The 21,026-nt window shown below is 60.1% G+C and overlaps 1 protein-coding gene across 1 annotated transcript in view; it reads left to right on the top strand.

The window, feature by feature from the left end:
- Positions 1 to 16,158, top strand: part of PADI4 (peptidyl arginine deiminase 4) — a 30,188-nt gene extending 14,030 nt beyond the window's left edge. The window contains exons 6-16 of the mRNA XM_077899431.1: positions 1,076 to 1,201; positions 2,596 to 2,774; positions 2,901 to 3,004; positions 3,938 to 4,049; positions 5,371 to 5,478; positions 10,574 to 10,728; positions 11,615 to 11,756; positions 11,971 to 12,073; positions 13,193 to 13,260; positions 13,829 to 13,969; positions 15,660 to 16,158. Coding sequence (XP_077755557.1) covers positions 1,076 to 1,201; positions 2,596 to 2,774; positions 2,901 to 3,004; positions 3,938 to 4,049; positions 5,371 to 5,478; positions 10,574 to 10,728; positions 11,615 to 11,756; positions 11,971 to 12,073; positions 13,193 to 13,260; positions 13,829 to 13,969; positions 15,660 to 15,893 — 1,472 coding nt within the window. The 3' untranslated portion in view covers positions 15,894 to 16,158. The remainder of the gene's footprint in view (positions 1 to 1,075; positions 1,202 to 2,595; positions 2,775 to 2,900; positions 3,005 to 3,937; positions 4,050 to 5,370; positions 5,479 to 10,573; positions 10,729 to 11,614; positions 11,757 to 11,970; positions 12,074 to 13,192; positions 13,261 to 13,828; positions 13,970 to 15,659) is intronic.
- Positions 16,159 to 21,026: the final 4,868 nt, after the last annotated feature.

The raw sequence follows: 21,026 nt of genomic DNA, 5'->3' as shown, positions 1-21,026 counted from the left end.
CCGGGCACCCAGACCCCTGGCATCCCGACCCAGGTCTGGGGGCACGAGGAGGGTGGTGGGCGCAGGGCCTCTGCTGGCACCCCTCTGAGTGTGGCCGGGGTGGAAGACACACTGCCCACCCGCCCTGGAGGAGGGCGCCGAGGGCGTGAGGTTGGCAGGGCCTGCTGCGGGGCCTTCCCAGGGACCTGCCAGGACAGCCCAGGAACAGATGCGTTTTGAGGGTCCGTGTGATCGTGTCCGCCCGCTGCCGAGGGGCAGCATCTCTGCGGTGCCCGGACACGGAACAGTCGGAAGGGGCCCCAGGGCGCCGGCTCCCTTCCCGCGTGTCACCTCCCTCCTCCCTCTGCGTGGGCCCTGCTCCGAGCTCTGCTGACCGACAAGGACGCAGAGGCCGGGGGAGCCAAAGGAGCTCCCAGGCTCACACACATCCAGGGCCCCAGGTCCCCCAACCCGGTGCCTGCTGCCCGGGGGTGACCGAGGTCCAGCTTTGCTCCGCCCTCGCCTTTGTTGGCCGTTATTCGGGTTGGTTCACTTCCCACTCGGGCCCAGGGCAGAAACCCGGATGGTTCCACAACTCGTCATCAAGCAGCCTGCCACTCGCTCATCACAGTTCTAGGTGCTTCCAGGCTCCAGGGGCCGGGGACGGAGCAATAAACAGGATGGTCGTGGCCCCCCCTTCACCGAGCGCCTCGGAAGCTCATTCTAGCGCCAGAAGCCCCAAAACGTCATTAGCTTTGATGCCAAAATAAAATCATCCTTTAAATCCCAGCAGGGGCACAAAGAAAATAAAACCAGGCCAGGGGCACCTGGGGGGCTCTGTCGGTGAAGCATCTGCCTTTGGCTCAGGTCATGATCCCGGGGTCCTGGGTTCGAGCCCCACATCCAGTTCCCCGCTCAGCGGAGAGCCTGCTTCTCCCCCTGCCTCCGCTGCTCCCCCTACTTGTGCTCTCTCTCAAATAAATAAATAAATTAATTTGATTTAATTAATTAATTAAAAAAGAAAAGAAACCCAGGTGATGGGGTCAAGGGGCATCTGAAGGGAGCAGTGAGAGAGGAGAGGGTCTTCTCGTTCCAGACCTGGAGGACATGTCCCTGGTGACCCTGAGCACCAACACCCCCAGAGACTTCTTCGCCAAGCACCAGCTGCTCCTCCACGTGGCCAAATCGGAGATGGACAAAGTCAGGGTGTTTCACGCCAGCCGTGAGTCATCCTCGGCCGTCCCCTCGGTGTCCCCTTCCCACCCCCGGCACAGCCCCTTTGCACCCCCTTCGGTGAATAACTCCTGAGCCCGTTACGTAGCTTGTTCCGAGGACCAAGGCCGCGGCAGCGAGCCAGACGGCCATCCCTCCACCCCCTTCTAGAAAGGGAACACAGACGAGATGCAAACACGCAGCAAGCCGATGTCCGGTGCTGGTGGCCACCGAGGAGGAAATACCGTCCCTGCCAAGGACGGCTGTAATTGTGTCTGTGTCTTCCTCTCTGCACACGCCCGCACATGCACACACGCACACACACAGGACGCCTGCTTCCAGGGCTTGTTGAATCCAAGCCGACTGCGTACATTCCGTAATAATTTGTCCTCCAGCATCCGCACCTGCTACTGGGTGCCGGCCCTGCTCGGGGGGCTCGGGGCTCGGGGCGTAGAGCAAAGAGCAGAACAAAGCCCCTGCCCTCGTGTCCCCTTCCTCTGGGTGGTTGAGGGAGACCGAGTGTAAAATAATTACATGAAACATCTAGTGTGTCCGAAGGCGTTAAATGCTGCACAGAAGCAAGAGGGAAGGGGAGTGTGGATGAGGGGGAGAGTCCGGGGCAGGGGTGGGGGGGAGTTACGTGAGCGGAGGAGGTGCGGGAACAGCCGCGCAGGCACCAGGCGAAGGGCATTCCAGGCAGAGGGAACCGTGAGTGCAAAGGCCCTGGGGTGGGTGGCACCTGTGGGCCTGAGGGAGGGAGGCAGGGAGGCCAGCGAGCTGGAGAGCAGCACCGGAGCAGGCGGGCGGGCGTTCGGATGGCAGATGAGGGGGAGAAGAAGGGGACGGGCCAGCTCGGGGAGGCCTGGACAGCTTTGGCTTCCAGTCTGAGGGCCGTGGGGGAGGCCATGCGAGATCCGAGTGACTAGCCTGCTACTGATTTGGTGACAGACCTAGTCTTGGCCTCTGCTGAGGCATCACCTCCTCCGGAAGCCGGCCCCGGCCCTCCGGGGTTCCCCCCATCACAGCACTCACTACCATCTCTGCTGCTCCTCGCTCACCCAGGAGCCTGTGCGCTCCCTGGGGACCAGGACAGTGACCATGTCCCTGGTCTCCCCAGCTGCCAGCTGAGAGCAGGTGCTCAGGAATGAATGAGTGAATGAATGAATGAACCCTGTGCATGTTGGACTTGTATGTATGTGGTCGGGACCGGCTCGGGCGCCCCCCCACCCGCGTCACCCCATCCCTGGACCCCCAGGCGGAGCGCGACGTCCCAGCTGACGCTCTGGTTTCCTTCCCATACGGGAGGCTCATTTTGCTGCGACGTGTCGTCGTGACGGTGGTGGCTCTGGGAAGGCCTGGCGGCCCCGGGGAGACTAAGACTCGGGCTTCCCTTGTCTCTGCCAGGGGGCAAACAGGTCTCCAGGTACAGGGCGGTCCTAGGGCCAGAGCAGCCCTGTCACCCCCTGGAGCTCCCCGGAGGCCAGCACAGCACAGACTTCTACGTGGAGGGTCTCGCTTTCCCCGACGTCAACTTCCCGGGGCTCGTTTCCCTCACCGTCTCCCTGCTGGACACGGCCAACCCGGTAGGCCAAGGGCAGCCCCCGGGGACCCCGAGCCCCGCTAGAGGCCGGGGGTGCGGAGCCCAGCTGGGGAGGAGCGGGTGTCGGGCCCTGGCGGCCGTGGCAGCCCTGCCCTTGCCCTCCTTACAGGAGCTCCCCGAGTCCCTGCTTTTCCAAGATAGTGTGATCTTCCGGGTGGCCCCCTGGATCATGACCCCCAACACTCAGCCCCCGGAGGAGGTGTACGTGTGCAGGTGAGCACCTGGGGGCCAGGGGGTGGGGCACAGACACCCCCCCAGGGGCCCTGGGTTCAACTACAGCCTCCCCCCGCACCCCGAATATCTGCTGTGTAAATGGGGGGAGACGATCCCTGCTGCAGCATGCCGAGGGGCTCTCTGGCCAGTTTGGAATAAAAAGGCAGGAAAATTCCTGTTGCTACTATTTCGTCCCCACTTTCCCGCCCTGATGCGGGCTGAGGGCGACTTTCTCTCCTGAAGGCCCGTGGAGTTTGCTAGACCTGATGGATGAAAACCTTCAGCCTGTGAGCCAGCCTCAGGGCTCAGGCCTCTGCACCTTCTGCACCAGAAACCATTTCAAATGCCTGTTTCTGGCCAACCTCAGAGCTGTGGGGTCTGGGGTCTGTGGTCTGGGGCCAGGGCTGGGGCCGGGGTCTGTCTGCCCTGTAACAAGCTGCTCTGGGAGCCTCGGCGTCCACCTTGCCCTCTGAGAGCACCTGCTGAGTATGCTGGGGCCTCGGGGAGGAGCTTCCCATCTACTCTTTCCAGCGGCTTCTGGGCAACCTGGAGGTCAGGACGCAGCCTGGAAGCCAGCAAGGCCTGGGTTCAAATCCTGGTGCTGCCCCCCCCCCAGTGGCATGACCTCGAGCACTGACCTCCTCATGGTGGCCTCCTCTGGATGGAAGGGGAACCTGCCGGTCCCCTCGTGGATCGCCACAAGAGCTCAGTGAGCTGTTTGCTGAGAGCAGAGAGACGAGATGAGCCGGGCCTCTCCATCCAGGCACAGGCATCTCCTGAGCTGCCACCGTGCACCTTGCCCACTCCATCCAGGCCCGAGCTCCTGCTCCAGTCCTGGGGACCCTATAGGGGTCCAGCTTGCCCCCTTGGAGCCTGGCCAAGGCCACTGCCTCCAGGATCCAGAGCACTAAGGAGCTTGTCTTCTGCTTCTAGGATGCTGGAAAATGTGGACTTCCTGAAATCAGTAACTGCTCTGGCCAAGGAAGCCAAGTGCAAGCTGACCATCCCCTCCAAGGAACAGAGCAACGATGATCGGTGGATGCAGGTATGTGGCCCTGTGGGGCAGGCAGGGGGCCTGAGACACACCAGGGGGCCCCCACTCCTGGGGCTGGGCCTGGCGGCTTGCTGGCCACCTCTCCTCAGATGGGCAGGAAGTGAGGAACCGCTGAGGGTCCTGGCACATGGGGTCCCAGGCAAGTGAACAAACCAGCTTTGGCTGCCAGCCACGGCATGCCTGCCATGGTCACCAAGATGAAAGCCACCTTCCTGCCTGAAAACTCTCAGATGACCCTCCAGAAATAATCAAACCTGTCCCTCCAGTTGCCCTCCCTCCAAGCTCAGCCATCACACCAGGCCGCTCCCGTGCTCCAGCACTTTCCGTGGTTCCCACCTCCTCCTTCTCAGCCTGCTTCCAGGGCCCCCCACCCCCAATCTGGCTGCCCCTCACCTTTTGCCAGCCTGCTGGCCGCACCGCATCCCTATTCTGCTTCCCCCATCATGCCACGAGCTCCCTAAGGACGGAGACTGAGTCTCACTCAGCTCAGCACCCAGCACCGGCATGGGCAGTGGCTGCAGGCGCTGGCAGGCTGAACCCAACCTCCTCACCACTCCCTTGCCTCCTTGGCGCTTCCACCCTGCTCCCGCCCCTGTGCCTGGACCCACTGATGGTCCCTCTCTCCACTCTCCATTCCCATCCCCCCCAACCGGTCCTGCTTGTACAATCCCAGCTCCAAAGCTTCCCCTCCAGAAGTCTCCCATCCCTCTCCTAAGCCCACAGATAGCACCCTCGCTGCCTTTCCCATCGTCCTGTCTGCGTGAAGTTGGGCTGACGAGCATAAGACTGCTGGCAGCACCATTTTTAACCTACAAAACTGGCAGGGGGTTCAGCCTAATTAAGTTCACATCCGACATCACATCTGTCAGAAAACCGGGTGCATCTCTGAGCCCTCCCTGCTTCTGCCCCCTGGGCAAGGCTGGGTCTGACCTGCCCCCTCTTTGGGGGAGGGCTGCTCTTCCCCCCGCCCCAGGTCTCAGCTTGCCAGTTCCCATTCTCTTCCTGTCCCAAGCACATCAGGAACCCCTCCTTCCCCTCCTCACACTGGGTGCTAGGTGCCCAGCTCCCTGTGGACAGGGCCTGACGCTCGCTCACCGGGTCCCCAGCACCTGCAGCACCCGGACCCAACACTCACCAGGAGTGGGGGTGAGCCCCTTTGGGCACACACAGGATAATAAGCTCTGCTTCCTCAGAGCCCCTTCTCTGGGATCACACACTGCACAGGGATTAGCCCTTGAGCACAGGGGAGGGTGACCGCGTGCAGGCCCCCATCCCCACGCCCCTCAGCCCTCTTTCCGCTCGCCCTGCACAGGACGAGATAGAGATCGGCTACATCCAAGCCCCGCACAAGACCCTGCCCGTGGTCTTTGACTCTCCGAGGAACAGGGGCCTGAAGGACTTCCCCATCAAGTGCTTGCTGGTACGTGCTGGGGGGCCGGCGGCTCCGGGACCCCCTGCCCCAGGCCTCCTTCCTCCCCAGGCTCGGCAGGTTACTTCCTGTATTTTTGTCACTGCCGAGATGAAAGCGGGCTCTCCCTTTCCCAAAGCTCCTTCCAGCCATGAGCTCAGCCTGTCCTCAGAATAACCCTGCCAAGGACGGCAGGTCACCCTGGGTCGTCCTGGTCCCACTGAGGATACTCTCGCTGGGGGGGGGGGGGGGGGGGGGAGCAGAATTGGAACCTCTAGAGTGGAAGCTCTATCTTTTGGGAAGGAGGGATCTGGCCCTCATGGTGGGTCCATCTGGGATATGGGGCAGGTTTGGGGATCAGAGTGGTCATTTCCTAGATGTGAGTCTGCATGTGTGTGGGGGTGGAGTGGGGGGCATGTATCGGTGAGTCATGCTGGACCAGCCCGGTGGGTTCGTGTAGACTCAGCACAGAATTATCATGATAGGGGCAGCCCAGGTGGCTCAGTGGTTTAGCGCCACCTTCGGAGTCCCAAGATCGAGTCCCACGTCGGGCTCCCTGCATGGAGCCTGCTTCTCTCTCTGCCTGTGTCTCTGCCTCTCTCTCTCGCTCTCTCGCTCTCTCTGCGTCTCTCATGAATAAATAAATAAAATCTTTAAAAAAAAGGAGAGAATCATCATGATAGGAATAGTCACATTGACTGAGCACACACTCTGTGTTGGTCACGATGCCAGGTTCTCTACAAGCACGGACTCGTTTAATTCGTCCAGCAACCTTTAATCTAGATGCTATCACTAGGCCCATTTTATAGATTAGGAAACTGAGGCTCAGAGAGATACAGTCGCTTTCCCAAGGTCACACAAAAGAGGGGAGGAGCTGGCCCTCAAACCAGGCGGCTTGGCCCCGGGAGCGAGCTCCGTTCCCAGGATGCCACCAGGTGTGCACTGCAGGTGCCAGGGCAGCGCAGGGGAAAGGAGTGGGAGGCGCAGGGTGCAAGGTTTGCACCAAGGAATGGCTTTCCGGGGAGCACCCTGCGCCCCGGGGAAGGGGAGGCAGGCCTGCCCACACGGGAGGCTTTGAAAGCAAGTCTGAGCTCGACTCTGCACCTTGTCCGAGTCTCACTCGCTCTCCCGCGCTGAGCGGTGCCACACAGATTTCGTTGGGTCCAGGTGTCTCTCTGGCTGGAATCCGGTTCCTCCTGTTTCAGGACCTCGGGGATCAAGGGGCAGCTGCTGCAGGGACCATGGTCCCTCCCGCTGCTTTCAGCCCTGCTCCGCTCAGCGGCCTGTCGCCCGCTTCGCTGTGCTGAGGGTGACAGAGGCCAGAGTCTCTGACATCACAAGCCTAATCGCCAGCGTCACCTCAGCACAGGTGTCCCCACCTTTCCCACACCTGGCCTTGTGCGAGGGGCTGCGATGCTTGCTCAGGCAAGCGCAGCTGCGGTTTTCTGACTCGCATCACCCAGGAGGGGAATTGGGGTAAAAGTCAAACTTGTCACCAGACAACGTCGCCATCTGCTCTTCCAAACTCCTCATGGGCCGCTTTGCCTGTTCCTCACCCAGCTCCAACCCCACCTTCCAGGCCGCCTTCCTGTTCTCCAACGTGCCCAACTCCCCCGCACCGGAGCCTCCGCAGGGCCGTTCTCTGCCCACCGTGCTCCTCCCGCTTCACATAAATCTCTGACTTGTTGTTTTGCTTTTGTTGTTTCCCCGCTAGACTGTGAGCAGCACTGGGGGGGGCGGGGGGAGCAGGGCCAAGGCCACGGCGCCCATCACGCGGACGGCCGCTTAGCACACTGCATGCTCGCAGGGGCTGTTCTTCCCCTAAGAAAAAAAATCAGTAAATTTTTACACCAGCAGTGAGTGGAAAACCAGCAGCACTTACTGTGCGCAGAGGGCAACGGTGGAGGTAGACAGAGTGAAAATAATGCCACCGGAGCCAGCTCCACACGAGGGGGTGCAAGAGCTGAGCAGCCGAGGTTTGCTCCCTGGATGTTAACATGGGTTTTGAGGATGGATTTGCACACTCTGGGTCCTTGATGAGCCTGAAACACTAGAGGAGAGCTCACAGGGCGACGCTTGTCAGTCTGTGCGGGAAGCTGCACAAGCAGGTGTGAGTGGCCCCTGCACCCCCCTGCTGCTGGGGGTCCATTTTGCACGTGGGCCAAGGGTGCACCCCCACTTGCCTTGGGAAATCCAAGCCCGCGGCCTGTGGAGCTGAGCCCCTCTTGTGGCAAAGGCCAAAGGCCAAGGCAGCGAATTTATCATTCATTCATCAAATATTCTAATGAGCCCGTGCTCCGTGCCCAGCCTCGCTCTGGGCACTTGGGATACATCATGAGCAGCGCCAAGGATCCCACCCTCATGGAGGTGACATTGTAGCCCAAGACGACAAACAGTGAACATTAAGTACCGTGAACAAATACATTATATCGTACGTTGGAAAGTGGAATCTAACGCCACAGGGAAAAAAAAAAAAGGAACAGAATCAAGGGGCTCCCAGGTGCTGGAGTAGTGGGGGGATTATGCTGCAATTTTATTCTATTTTTTTATTTAAGGATTTTATTTATTTATTCATGAGACAGAGAGAGAGAGGCAGAGACACAGGCAGAGGGAGAAGCAGGCTCCCTGCGGAGATCCCAATGTGGGGCTCGATCCCAGTATCCCAGGGTCATGATCTGAGCCAAAGGCAGATGTTCAACCACTGAGCCATCCGGGTGTCCCTACATGGCAATTTTAAATAGGAAAAGGTCAAGGTAGGTCTCTTTGAGAAGCGGACACTGGAGCAAAAACTCCAAAGAGGTGAGAGAGTCGGCTGCGAGGATGTCTGGGTGAGGAGTGTCCGAGGCGGAAGAACGCCAGTGCAAAGGCCCTGGGGCAGGAGCAAGCCCGGCAGGATCCACGAAGAGCAAAGAGCGAGGAGGCCAGAAGGGGTGGAGCAGAGAGAGCAAGAGGAAGGGTGGGATCTCTTTGCCGCACCTGCTGGGAAGGGAGACCGTTCTCAATGATCAGACTGTCGACATTCCAGAAAACGCGGACGTCACTCTGGAGGGACGCACTGTTACTGCGAAGGGCCCCAGGGGGACCCCGCGGAGGGACTTCAGTCACATCCACGAGGAAGCCAGTCTCGTTGGAAAGAAGAAGAAGAGGCTCTAAGTGGACACATGGTGGGAACTGGAGCAGAACTGGAGTCGTGGGCAGAGCAGGGCAAGGGCGTTGCGCCGGGCTTCCGGGCTTCCGTTACAAGACGAGGTCTGCGTGCGCTCACTTCCCCATCAACGTCGTGGTGCAGGAGGATGCTTCTCGTGTTGAAATCCAACATTTCTGGGGTGAAAAATACGTCCCCTGGGCTCGGATAAGGCCAGGTGTTGCGTGTTCAGTATCTCGAGATAAAACGAGTTAATTCTTGAAGGAAATGGCATTGAACTTGCATCAAACTCAGCAGCTTCGATTCGGCAAGCCACGGGAGTTCAAAGTAAGGATATCGGAAAATCTGGGGACGGTATCCACGTTTCTGAAAAAGGAACAGTTCACCAGGCTGATGGATAAGATCCACAGCTACAGAAACAGCAAGATGTCGGATGGTTTTTCAGACTTACTTGTGATATTTGAAAGATGCAATAAAAGCTGGATTGACTTGGAGGGAAGAATGAAGGCACGGCGGGAGGAGAGGCTGTCAGAGGTGATGGGGATAGAGTCGGGGGCAGGTCCTGTGGCCACTGCGGGGCTGTTTGTTTAAACCCTGAGAAACTGGGGGATTGTTGCAGAGTCTTAAACGGAGGATTTGACCTGATGGATGTTATAAAAGGGAAGCTCTGGTTTCTTGTTGAGGGGCAGGGGGGCAGGTGGGCAGGTGGGCAGGGACAAGAGGTGCAGGGAGGAGGCAGGGGGCAGGGGTTGGCAGGGAAGTGCAGACGGGAGAAAGATGTGTGGGGTGGTCAGCACGTGTTCCATGTTCCGGGAGATGGTGCCAGCACCCGGAGGAAGACAACTATAGAGAATAAAGGATGAGAGAAGAGGCTGGGGCAGGCTGCCCCGTGCACAGGAGCCTGAGACGCAGGACCCGACAGCGTGCAGTGTCCTGAAGGCCAAGCACAGAGAGTGTGCGAGGACATGAGTGTGACCAGCTGACTCTCCTGACGCCGGAGGGCTCGGCTCTCAGGGCTCAGCTGTGTGGTCAGGAAGTTTCCAGGGCACAGCGGGCATGGGAGTCGGGCTGGCATGGGTGTCAGAGAGAAAGGGAGAAGTGGGAACGCTGGGGCCAGTGCAGTAGGCAGAATGGTGGCCCTCAGACACAGGCTCGTGCTAATCCCCAGAACCCGAGGCTTTCCTGTGGCAAAAGACCCTGGCGGGTGTGACTCAGTTCCGGACCCTGGGATGGGGAGGCGCCTTGAGTTATCTGGCGGGCTCTAACCATCCTGGTGCTCCTTGGAAGACGGAAGACGGAGTGGGAGAAGGGCCGTGTAGACACAGCAAGTACCCTGACCACGAGGGAAGAGGCCACCAGGCACGGTGACGGCCAGAAGCTGGAAGGGCAGGGAAACAGTCTGCCCTCGGGGCCTCCAGAAGCAACCAGACTGCCTTGATGTTAGCCCTGGTTTCAGAGCCCACAGAGAACAAATGTGTGTTGTTTTAAGCCTCTAGCTGTGTCACAGCAGCCACAGGAAACTCATAGTGGGGGTGAGAGACGTGTCGCCTGCCTGTTCTTCCCATGAAGATCCACGCGGGATGCCACAGCCACTTGGGGAAGCCGGTTCCAGCCCAGTCGGGAGGGAGCACGGTGCGGTCCAGGAGGCTCGCTGTGTAGACGGCCAGTCCCTCCATCATCTGGCTGTGGGGCCTGAAGAAGCCACCCACCACTCTGACCAGCCTTCTGTCTGCGGAATGAGGACAAAAATGCTACTTGGCAGATTCACTGTCACTCCCCAGTTAAGGTTTGCGACGCCGTGGGCTCGCACCAGGCCCCCACCGCTGCTCCCTCCGCGGCTGGCGAGTCCGCCCGGGTCTGCGCTGCACCAGCTCCGGCCACGGCGAGCCTTCCTGCGGCTGGAGGCCCGTCCTCACGCGGGGACCCTCTCTCCACGCCTGGCATGCGCTTCTCCCATTGCAGGGTCCAGATTTTGGCTACGTGACTCGAGGGCCCGATACTGGAGAGGTTACTACCTTCGACTCCTTTGGAAACCTGGAAGTGAGCCCCCCGGTCACTGTCGGGAGGAAGAAGTACCCTCTGGGCAGGATCCTCATTGGGAGCGGCGGCTACCCCAGGTGAGGAGGGCAGGGCAGAGAGGGCCGGGCCTGGGGGCCCCAGGTGAGGAGGGGAGGGGTGGAGAGGGCTGGACCCAGGGGCCCCAGGTGAGGAGGGGAGGGCTGGCTCTGCTGGCGCGGGGAAGGAAGGCAGCCGTGAGCAAGAGGGACAAGGCCTTGCTGCTGTTCTAGTGGGCGAGACACAATGTTAGACAAATAAGATCATTTCAAATAGTGAAGAAAGCAAAAAGAGAGGGGCAGAGGAAGAGGGGGAACTGTTAGGGTGACTAGGGCGGGGCTCACTGAGAGGGCAGCCCTGGAGCTAAGGCCCGATGACAACAAGGACAGGGCTGTGTGGGATCTGGGGTGGAGGGTTCCTGGAGGGTGAAAGAGCACGTGCAAAGGCCCTGCGGCAGGACTGGGTGTTCAAGAAGGCAGAGTGGCCGGAACAGATTGCATGATGGGGAGCAGAGGGCTAGACTGGGAAGGACCGTGGAGACAGAGCCAGGAGACTGAAGCCCGTGGAAGTGGAGGAATGGTCCCCGGTCTTCACCGCCAAGGAGGGATTTACCCACTCGGCTGGGGCCGGCTCTCCACATCCACCGGGTAATACGGGCCAGCCTCAGGCTTACCCCCAACAGCAGCATCTGGGCTGAGTCAGTGAGCAGTGTGTTCTGAGGCTAAGCTCTGGTCTTACTGACTGTGCCGACTTGGTGCCTCAGTTTCCCTCCCTCCAACAAACTGGTAAATTCCTCCCGTTTGGAGGATGGCGTAAAGGAGTCCAGGCCTCTGAATCCCTTTCCTCGCTGAAGGGGGGAGGCTTGACGCGCCTGCCAGGCCTCCATGTCCCTCAGAGGCGCCCCTGCTGCCCCGCCCCCGTGACACCCCCTCCGTCCTGTGCGGGCAGCAAGGAGAGCCAGGAGATGCACCAGGCCGTGCAGGACTTCCTCAGCGCCCAGCAGGTGCAGGCGCCCGTGAAGCTCTACTCCGACTGGCTGTTTGTGGGCCACGTGGACGAGTTCCTGAGCTTCGTGCCCGCGCCCAAGAAGGTGCAGTCCCGGGGGGCTCCCTGAAGGAAGCCCCATGCCTCCTCCCCGGGCCCCTAAGCCTCGCTCTGCCGACTGCCCCGGGAGGCCTGCCCGGCCGCGTACAGCCACCTGGCCTTCCCTCCACCCCAGGAGGGGGCCTCCCTGGGTCGGAGCCCATGCTTTGGGGAGCCCCCGGGGACACGGCTGACCTCTGCCCCCGTGTTCCTGCCTCCAGGGCTTCCGGCTGCTGCTGGCCAGCCCCCGGGCCTGCTACGCACTGCTGGAGGAGCAGCTCAAGGGGGGCCACGGGGAGGCTGCGCTCTTTGAAGGCATCAAGAGTAAGCTGGCTCTGCCCCCCGCATCGGGCTCCCTTCTCCACCGTCACGGGGTTCCCCGTAGGGGATGGCGGCGAGCGGGCGGTGGCTGTCCCCTGAGCACCTGCTGTGCGCCAGGCTCCGCGTGACCCCGGGCCGAGTAGCTCCCCGCCCTGCCGTTGGGGCTCAGGTCTCGGGGAAGTGACTCAAGTAAATGACAACAGCTCAGGGGGCCTTGTGAGAAGGGAGGTGGCGGGTCCCTGGGAGGAGTCCAAGGGAGGCTTCCTGGAGGAGGCAACAGACCGGGCGAGCAGGAGCATGAGTGAGCAGGAGGTCGCCCAACGGGGCGCTGGGACGAGAGGAGGAGGAGACACATCTCAGGCAGAGGGAACAGGGAATGCAAAGGCTCAGAGGCAGGAGAGAGCAAAATGAAGTGTCTGAGGACCCGAACGAAGTCCAGTCCGGCCCAAATGCTGAAGGAGTGAATGAATGAATGAGTGAGCGAGTACATGAACCAGCGAATGAAAGTTCTGTCCGTCTGGAGCACAGAAGGAAATCTTGACGTCTGCAGGCGTGCGCTGGCTCAGAGGTTGGTGAGCCTCCACTGCCGAGAGGTTTTACCAAGTATCTGCAGGGCGTCGTGTGATATCAGGGACCCGTTAGGCCCCCGTCTGCCTCTCGGAGATGGGATCCCTTTGGAGGTAATTTAAGGGACTGAAACATTTTTTTTATTTTTTTGAAAATTGTATTTATTTATTTGACAGAGAGAGGGAGACAGAAAGAGCGAGCACAGGCAGGGGGAGCAGCAGAGGCAGAGGGAGAAGCAGGCCCCCCGCTGAGCAGGGAGCCCGACGCGGGACTCGATCCCAGGACCCCGGGATCAGAACCTGAGCCGAAGGCAGACGCTCAACCACTGAGCCACCCAGGGGCCCCAAGAAAAATGCTTTTAAGGAGAACTTACGCTCCTGAAATATTTTATTAAAGGCATTCGCCTCCTAGATGCTCACAACGAACCTGTGCGTTAGGAATTACAACCGCCGCCTTTTTATAGCTGGGAAGGCCAAGGCCCCACCGGGCCCACCAGGAGGGGGGACCTCGGCCTCTGAACTCATCGGCATTCTTTTCTCTTTTTCTCCATGACAGAAAAAAACCAGAAAATAAAGGACATCCTGTCAGACAAGAAACTGAGAGACCAGAATTCATATGTGGAGGTACCAGCCTGGGAGGCAGGGGACGCACAGCCCGGGCGGACGGGTGCGGGGCAGGTGCCTTCACCTGGGCACCCGACGCAGAGCCTTCCCCTTCCGCCGGCTGCGTGTCGGCGGGGTGGTGAACGGATTTGGGATTTGGGTAGCCGTGCGTGGGACCGACAGACAGACGCTAGTCACCACCGTGGGAACACGCACGAAGGATGCGTGGGAAAGGGGGGAAGGGAGGCCGGGAAAGCTGGAGCCCCGGGAAGATGGGTGCAAGTCTCAGAAGCGGAGGGGCAGGTGGGAGAGAGGCCAAGTGCTAGAGGGACACGGGGTGGCCAGGAGCACGGGGACAGGCGGGCAGAAGCAAGAGGCGGGGGGCTGGAGCAGAGCAGAGCCAGGGAAGGAGGGAAGCGAAGAAGGTGCCATCGCTGCCTTGCCCACGCTGTCCCTGGTGCCCTCCCCACCACGGTCCCCAACCCCCGGGGGCGCCCTACTGCGCCCCATCACCCCCACCGGCCCTCCACCCCCTCATCGCCCGGCCCCTGCCCGAGTTGGCCCCACCACGCCCCCCCTGCCCCCCCAGAAATGCATCGACTGGAACCGGGAGGTGCTGAAGCGGGAGCTGGGCCTGAGCGAGCGGGACATCGTGGACATCCCCCAGCTCTTCAAGCTTCAGGAGGAGAACAGTGGGATCCTCAAGGCCGAAGCCTATTTTCCAAACATGGTGAGGAGGTGGGCTCCGGGGTGGGCCCAGGGCCTTAAGTCAGGGACCCGGGGTGCGGATCCAGGAGGCCTGGGCATCTCACAGCCGCCCTGGGAGCCCCAGACTCTCATGGGTCCCCCTCACGGATGAGGCCCAGAGAGGTCGGGTCTCCGGCACAGGAACCCATAGCTGGTAAAATGGGATTTAGAGCTGGAACCCGAAGCCAGGGTCTGGCTGCAGAGCCCACGCCGTCACCACCAGGGCTCTTCCCCGCGCAGGCTGCGGTGGGGGCGCGGTGGGCAGAGCAAGCCGCTACCAGGGTGCTCTCGGGTCGCGTTTGGAAGGGATAAGGGTGGGCACAGCACTGCAGACTGGGTGCTCAGGGAGGCCCCTCTGAGGGCAGGAAGCCAGCGCTGCCGGGCTGGGCAGATTCTCTCCTCTGAAGGGCAGACTTGAGGGGGCTCCCGCCCTTACCAAGGACCTTACACTGTGACCCCCTCCCACCAGCGCCATCTCAAGGCCGCCTGTTATATTTTTACTGTCCCTGTGCCCTTCCTCCGTCTCCACCAAGGATACCGGAGGGCCAGGCGGCAACCTCACCCAGTTCTCCGGGGGCCCCTCGGCTCCCCTCTCCTGCCGGGGCTGGAGGTCACAGGTCAGGGGCAGCGGGGAGCCCCTGGCACAGTGGATGTCAAACTGGTTCCCCCCGGCTCACTGGGGTTCAAAGACGGTGCCTCAAAACCCAATGGTTTGGATTTTCTCTGTTTTAGGCATCAAGGTACTGCAGGAGATTTTGTTTAGATTTTGTTTAGAAGAAGAGGGTCTGTGGTTAAAGAAAGGCAGAAGGCAGGAGGGGGGGGCCCTTGAACAAAATTCCTTGGCCCCAAGTATTCGGTTGCGTCACGTGAGCCCAGCCGGGGTTCCCAGGCAGGAAAGGCCGACGCTGGCGGCCAGGGGATGGGGCATCGTGAACGAAGGCATGGGTGCCACTGGGTGCCTTGACTGCGGGCTCTGCAGGGGGCCTGAGCCTGGCTCAGCCCCAGGGACCCCCGGCGGGAGGTGCGGGTGTGGACGTGGAACCGGCAGAGAGACTCAGGGAGTGAGACACTCGGCCAGCAGGGGCTGGTCTGAGCCGTGACAACGACTCCTGAGCCTGGGAGACTGACCCTGCCCCTGCTCCATGAGCGTGACAGCTCGTTGTCCCAGCAACGTAACCGCATTTGGGCTCCTGTTGCTGGTGAGGCTCAGAGAGGCCAAGTGACTTGCCTAAGGTCACGCAGCTATTGAGTAGCCGGGCTGGGATTCAAACCCGGGTTGGCCTGCAGCCAAAATCCTCCTCCTTTCACCTCCCGGGATAAGGGAGGAAACAGCTATTTACATAAGTGGTAATACTCGGGGAGCACTAACTGCCGGGGTTCGGGGACTCACGGGCGGCTTCACAGAGGGGGCACCCCTGGAGCTGGGCCTCGAGTCACACAGAGTTTGCCAGAAGGTGGCAGATGGGGAAGGAGAGTGTAGCATCCATAACACGGGCCCCAGAGTCTGATAGACTTGGGTGGCCTGAGTCCGCCCACTTTACCTGTCTGGGCCTCCGTTTCCCCATCTGTGAAGTGGGGCTGCTATTTCTGAAGATCAGAAGAAAAAGGGGACACACGGGTGGTGATGCAGGCTGCTGCCCTGAGCTGGGAACCCCCCCCCCACCTCCTTGCAGGTGAACATGCTGGTGCTGGGGAAGCACCTGGGCATCCCCAAGCCCTTCGGGCCCATCATCAACGGCCAGTGCTGCCTGGAGGAGAAGGTGCGGTCCCTGTTGGAGCCGCTGGGCCTGCACTGCACCTTCATCGACGACTTCTACGCCTACCACGTGCGGCACGGGGAGGTCCACTGCGGCACCAACGTGCGCCGGCAGCCCTTCTCCTTCAAGTGGTGGAACATGGTGCCCTGAGCCCACCTCCACCCGCCACCCCGGAGTCCTTGCCCTCCCGAAGCTCCCGGCCAGACGCTCTGGTCCCCTGCAGTGTGGCATTGCAAGAGCGCCTGGGCACAGGCTGGCTCCCTGGCTGTAGCCACCCTCCCGGCAGCGGCTTGCCCCCTTCCGCTGTGCCCTGGCCTCTGGGGCACCCCCTTCTGAGGACCCCAATATAGTCCTTGCCTTGCAAACTCGTTTCTGCTGTGTGACGCTGCAATAAAGTTTTATAATCTCTTTGTAAGTGAGGTCAAAGCCAGCGTCGCCATCCTTTGTGCATTCGCTCGTTGTCACCGTCAGACTGAATGTCACAGGCTCGAAGGTGCTGTGGGGCACGTGGAAGGCCAGCGTGACTACGCGTGGCTTTCTCTCCCAGCCTATCCTTGGTCTGTGATGTCTTCTGTGACCAGAGCCCAGCTGATTCTAAGCTCCCACAGAGCCCTTGATGGGGCAGGGGTGGGAGTGGGGGCTGAGGGGAGGGCTGAGCTCCCCCTCCAGCCCCGGGGATGCAGCACATCCCTCCTCCAAAGTGCATTGAAGTCCGTTTCCAAGCAGGCAGCTGCGTGAACATCCTGAGGCATACGGATGCCCGTTTGATGGTTCGCTGTCGTGTGGACGTGGAAAGGACGCACCTGTGCTGTGTGCTTCGTGATAAGGAGAATTATAGGAAGTACACCGGGTTCCGAGCACATGGGCAGGAAGAGCGGCAGGGACAGTCCTGTGGGCCTCGGACTGGTCTGGTTGGAGACCCCAAAGGGATGCGCATAAAGTTCCCAGGGCAAAGGTGGGGCCAGGGGTTGCACTCCCGTTCACGCTGTCCTTTGAGACAAAGGCAACAGACGCCTGGAGCAAGAACCCGAGGGGAGCGTGAGGATCGTGAAATCCATCCGGGGAGCAGCGATTTCTCTGTGTCCCTCACACTTGTCGTTGCCATTCCAGCCCGGTGAAGGGCCCGGTGTGACGCTGTCCCCAGGCTTTGCGGAAGGAAGTCCCCCTCTCCCTCTGTGGCCTTTATGTTTCCTTTCATGGCCCTGACATGGGGACTTAGGTTCCTCTGCAGAAAACAAAATCTGATGCATCTGGTGCCTGGAGATTTTAAAAATCAAGGCCAGATCTTGGCTGCATAGAGCCTGAGATGCTCAGAAAACACCCGGAGATACTGGTTTCATGTGGTCGTTGGAGAACGTACGATGGTGGAAAAGGTGGACATCCAGCCCCTCCACCCTCGCACCACACAGAAAGGGATCCCAGAAAACCTGGCTCGAACTGTGCTTCTCTGTTGAGAGTCCGCTGCTTCGCCTCCCAAATTGCCAGGCAAAGGATACACGAGTGGGTTTTGCGGACCAGCAAGGGGCCTGTGCCCAGGAGGTCATCCCCAGACCTGACCGACGGGCTCAGCAGACAAAAGCTAACGGTTTGGCCAGGTTGTAGGGCTGCAGAAGGACCCAGGGACGGGCTGGTGACTGAAGCAGCCTTGGCACCACGACACACGCAGGTGAGCCTCCGCGGGCCGCTTGCACGGCGTGAGAGCATCTGCCAAGGGCCAGGGAAGCCCAGGGGAGGGAAAGCACCGGCTGTGAGTCCTGCCAGCCCCTCGGAGCACCGAGCCACCCGAGGACAGCGCCCGGGAAGCTAGAACTTTCCAGCTGCCTACCGTCCCTTCGCCAGCGGCCACAGGCTACTTTCCCGAGGCTGCCGTATGTGACAGGTTACCGCCAACTGGGGTTCATAACACAAGAGACATGGATCCGCTCAGTTCTGGGGGCCAGAAGCCCCAAATCAGGGTCCGCGGGCTGAGATCAAGGGGGTGGGGCAGGGCTGTGCCCCCCCCCCCGGGGGGGCTCCTGGAGGAGTCCGTTCCTCATCTCTTCCAGCTCCTGGTGGCCGCGGCACGCTTCCAGAACCCTCCTGTGCTCACTTTGCCTTCCTCTATGTGGCAAATCTCCCTCTGCTGCTTCACAAAGACGCTGGTCCCTGCTTTTAGGACCCACCCAGAAAAGCCAGGATAATCTCCCCATTTCAAGGACTCGTGGTCACATGTGCAAAGACTGCCTGTACGAGGTGGCACAGGTTCCAGGGATTAGAACCTGACAGCTCATGGGGCCGGGGCTGTTAGTCCACATGCCACAGGTCAGGAGCCCCCCGGTCCAGCTGCGGCAGGCGGAAGGGGCAGAGAGAAGCTGAGCATCCCTTCTCCACAGCCTGAAGCGTTGCACCTGCATTAAGCTCTAATGATCAGGGCACCTGGGGGGCTCAGTGGTTGAGCCTCTGCCTTTGGCTCAGGTCGTGATCCCGGGGTCCTGGGATCGAGTCCTGCATTGGCGGGGAGCCAGCTCCTCCCTCTGCCTCTCTCTGTGTCCATCATGAATAAATACATAAAATCTTTAAAAAAAATAAACCCTAATGGCAAAGGGACAAAACTCAACGTTTTAAACATTAAGATATAGGGGTGCCTGGGTGTCACAGTCGGTTAAGCGCCAACTCTTGGTTTTGGTTCCGGTTTGATCTCAGGGTCATGAGATCAGGCCCCGCCTGGGGCTCTGTGCTGAATGCGGAGTCAGCTTGGGATTGTCTCTCCCTCTCCCTCTGCCCTTCCCTCTGCTTTCTCTCTTGAAAATAAATAAATAAATAAATAAATAAATAAATAAATAAATAAATAAATAAATCGATAAATAAATCGATAAATCAATCAATGAAGACTGAGCTATAATAGACACGTAACACTGGACGAGGTTAAGAAGTACAGCGTCGATCTGATCCACTTACACACAATAGGATCACCACATGGTGGTGGCTAACACCTCTGCACGCCACATAATTATCCTGTCTTCTGTGTGTGGGGGGGTACGGGGCAGATTTAATTTTATAAAACCAAGTGGGAGGTTTTCTTTTGTGTGGAGTTTGACTTTTGAACCTCAGAGTTGAAATGATCTGGTCACTGTTTTGTGTCTGGTTCCCAGAAACTGATGCGGGGAGGGGGAGATGTGCCCGCAGGTGGGGGATGGGGGCGGGGAGGTGGGGGAGAAGCAGGAGACAATGAGCGGTGTGGTGGCTACAATGGTTCTGGGTGACCCCGGGGGATGCCCTGGTGCTGGGATAAACCCTTGAAGTTGTCCTGAATTAAGATAAACAGCCTGCCCTTGTCCTCCCCTCCCCCCATGTTGGAGGAAGCTGCCCCCAGAGGGGGGGGACGCGGCCTTGGGAACTGGCAGGGTGGACAATTCCAGGAGGGGGGCCCTGCAGCAGCTGGGGGAATGAGTGAGTGCCTGCATCCCAAAGGGGGTCAGGTGGCGCACCATAGCATCCCCCACAGTGACCTGAAGTGACCGTGGGACCCGGTGACCGGGGAGTGAGCTTCGTGGAGGAGCCGAGGGGGACCGTGTACACTGAGTAAGCATGCAGGGAGCTGTGGGAGTCTAAGCAAACTTGCCTCAGGGTCACAAAGCCCTTGGTTTGCTTGGAGAGCCCCAGGGAAGCCCACTGGGTTATCTTTTTGAGGGGAATGGGGGTCATGTAGTCATTTGCACAAGAATTTATTGAGCATCTCCTACATCCAGGACCCTTTTGTGGGTGCTGGGGATTCAGTGATGAACAGGAAGCCCCCTGGAGGGGGAGCAAGACCCACTCTAGATCTCCCCAAGTCCTCTCCAGGCCCAAAGGGGTCTCCATCCCCCAAGTTGAGAGTGCTCTGTACCCCCACACACACCCCGCTCAGAACCCTGGCACAAGGCAGGGTAGTCCAAGGTCAGGGGGACAGAGCTCCCAGACTGGCTCCAGAAGCCAGAGCCCAGCGCTCAGCACCCCCCCTCCCCAGCCCGGCCATCCCCTCCCTCCAGCCCACCTCCTCCGGCTTGTGTGTGAGCAGCCAGGCAGGCAGGTGGGCGGCCGTGGGCGTGAGCACACTCGGGCTGAGCGCCTCCTCCCTGTTGAATCTTTGCCACTTTCAGCCCAACCAGAAGGTCTTTTAGGGTCTTCCTGGCCCACCCACTGTCTCCAAGACAAGCCCCTAAATAAAGCCACCCCTGACAGTTAAATGTTGCGCGTTTAACGCTTCCAAGGAGGGATACTTCTACTTTTAGTCCCGAATTTAACAAGCCTGGCTGACGGAGCGGACTTTACTCAGGACCCAACTCACGCCCCCTGTGCCGGTCGTTACACACCAGACACCCATCACAGCGCTGCGCGTCAGGGCCAAAGCCTGAAGACCAACGAGTCTACCTGCAACGGTCCGGCTCTGCTGGGAGGACCCTGCAGCCAGGAAGGGGGATGAGGATGCTCTTCACATGCTGCCAGGAAGGCCTCTCTCCGGGTCGCACCATGAAGTGCAGACAGCGAGACACGGACCCTGGGCAGCGTGTGCTGCCACGCACGTAAAGATAAGGAGGAGGGGAGGACATGCACACGCATTTGCCGGTCATGCGTGACGTTTCTATGGACAGACACGGATGCCGCTGGCTGCCTCCATCAGGAACTGGGCAGGTGACAGCAGGGGGGGCGCTGTTGCAAGCCCCCTTTGAACTTGGGACCCTGTGAATGTGCTTATTTCAAAAAACAACCATAAACCTTCACTTTTAAACCATAAAATGAACACTGCTTTAAAGTTCGCTGCTGGGGTGCCTGGGCCGGCGGGGGGGGTTCAGTCTGTCAAGCATCTGCCTTCGGCTCAGGCCATGGTCCCAGGGTCCCGGGATCGAGTCCCACATCGGGCTCCCGCGCGCCCCTAATCACCTGAGGATGGGACCCCAGGCCTGGCGGGCCCAGGAGTCCATGACGTTGACGAGCGCCCTGATCATTTCTGCAACCGCCCTGCGTTGAGAACCCCGGGCCCAGCCCTTTGCCCGGCTCACCTCCTCAGTTTCCAGGAAGCACACGCCCTAGAACTGAGGCCCCAGGGCCCCGAGATGCTGCCACACGCTGCCATCCTGACCACCGCCCCACACCCCACCCTGCAGATATGTATTCCTGACACTTCCAGCTGAGCCAGTCCTGCAGCCCATGGCCGGGTCGCCCTGTACCCCTGCCCTGCACGGGCTCCCCAGACCACCTCTTGCTCCCAGCTGAAGGCCAGAGACCTGAGCAGCCAGCCTCAGATGCCCTGGATCTGCAGGAACT

This window comes from Canis aureus, chromosome 5 (genome assembly GCF_053574225.1).
Source record: "Canis aureus isolate CA01 chromosome 5, VMU_Caureus_v.1.0, whole genome shotgun sequence".
NCBI lineage: Eukaryota > Metazoa > Chordata > Mammalia > Carnivora > Canidae > Canis > Canis aureus.
The sequence above is the reverse complement of the archived record's forward strand: the minus strand, read 5'-3'. Positions and strand labels throughout refer to the sequence as shown.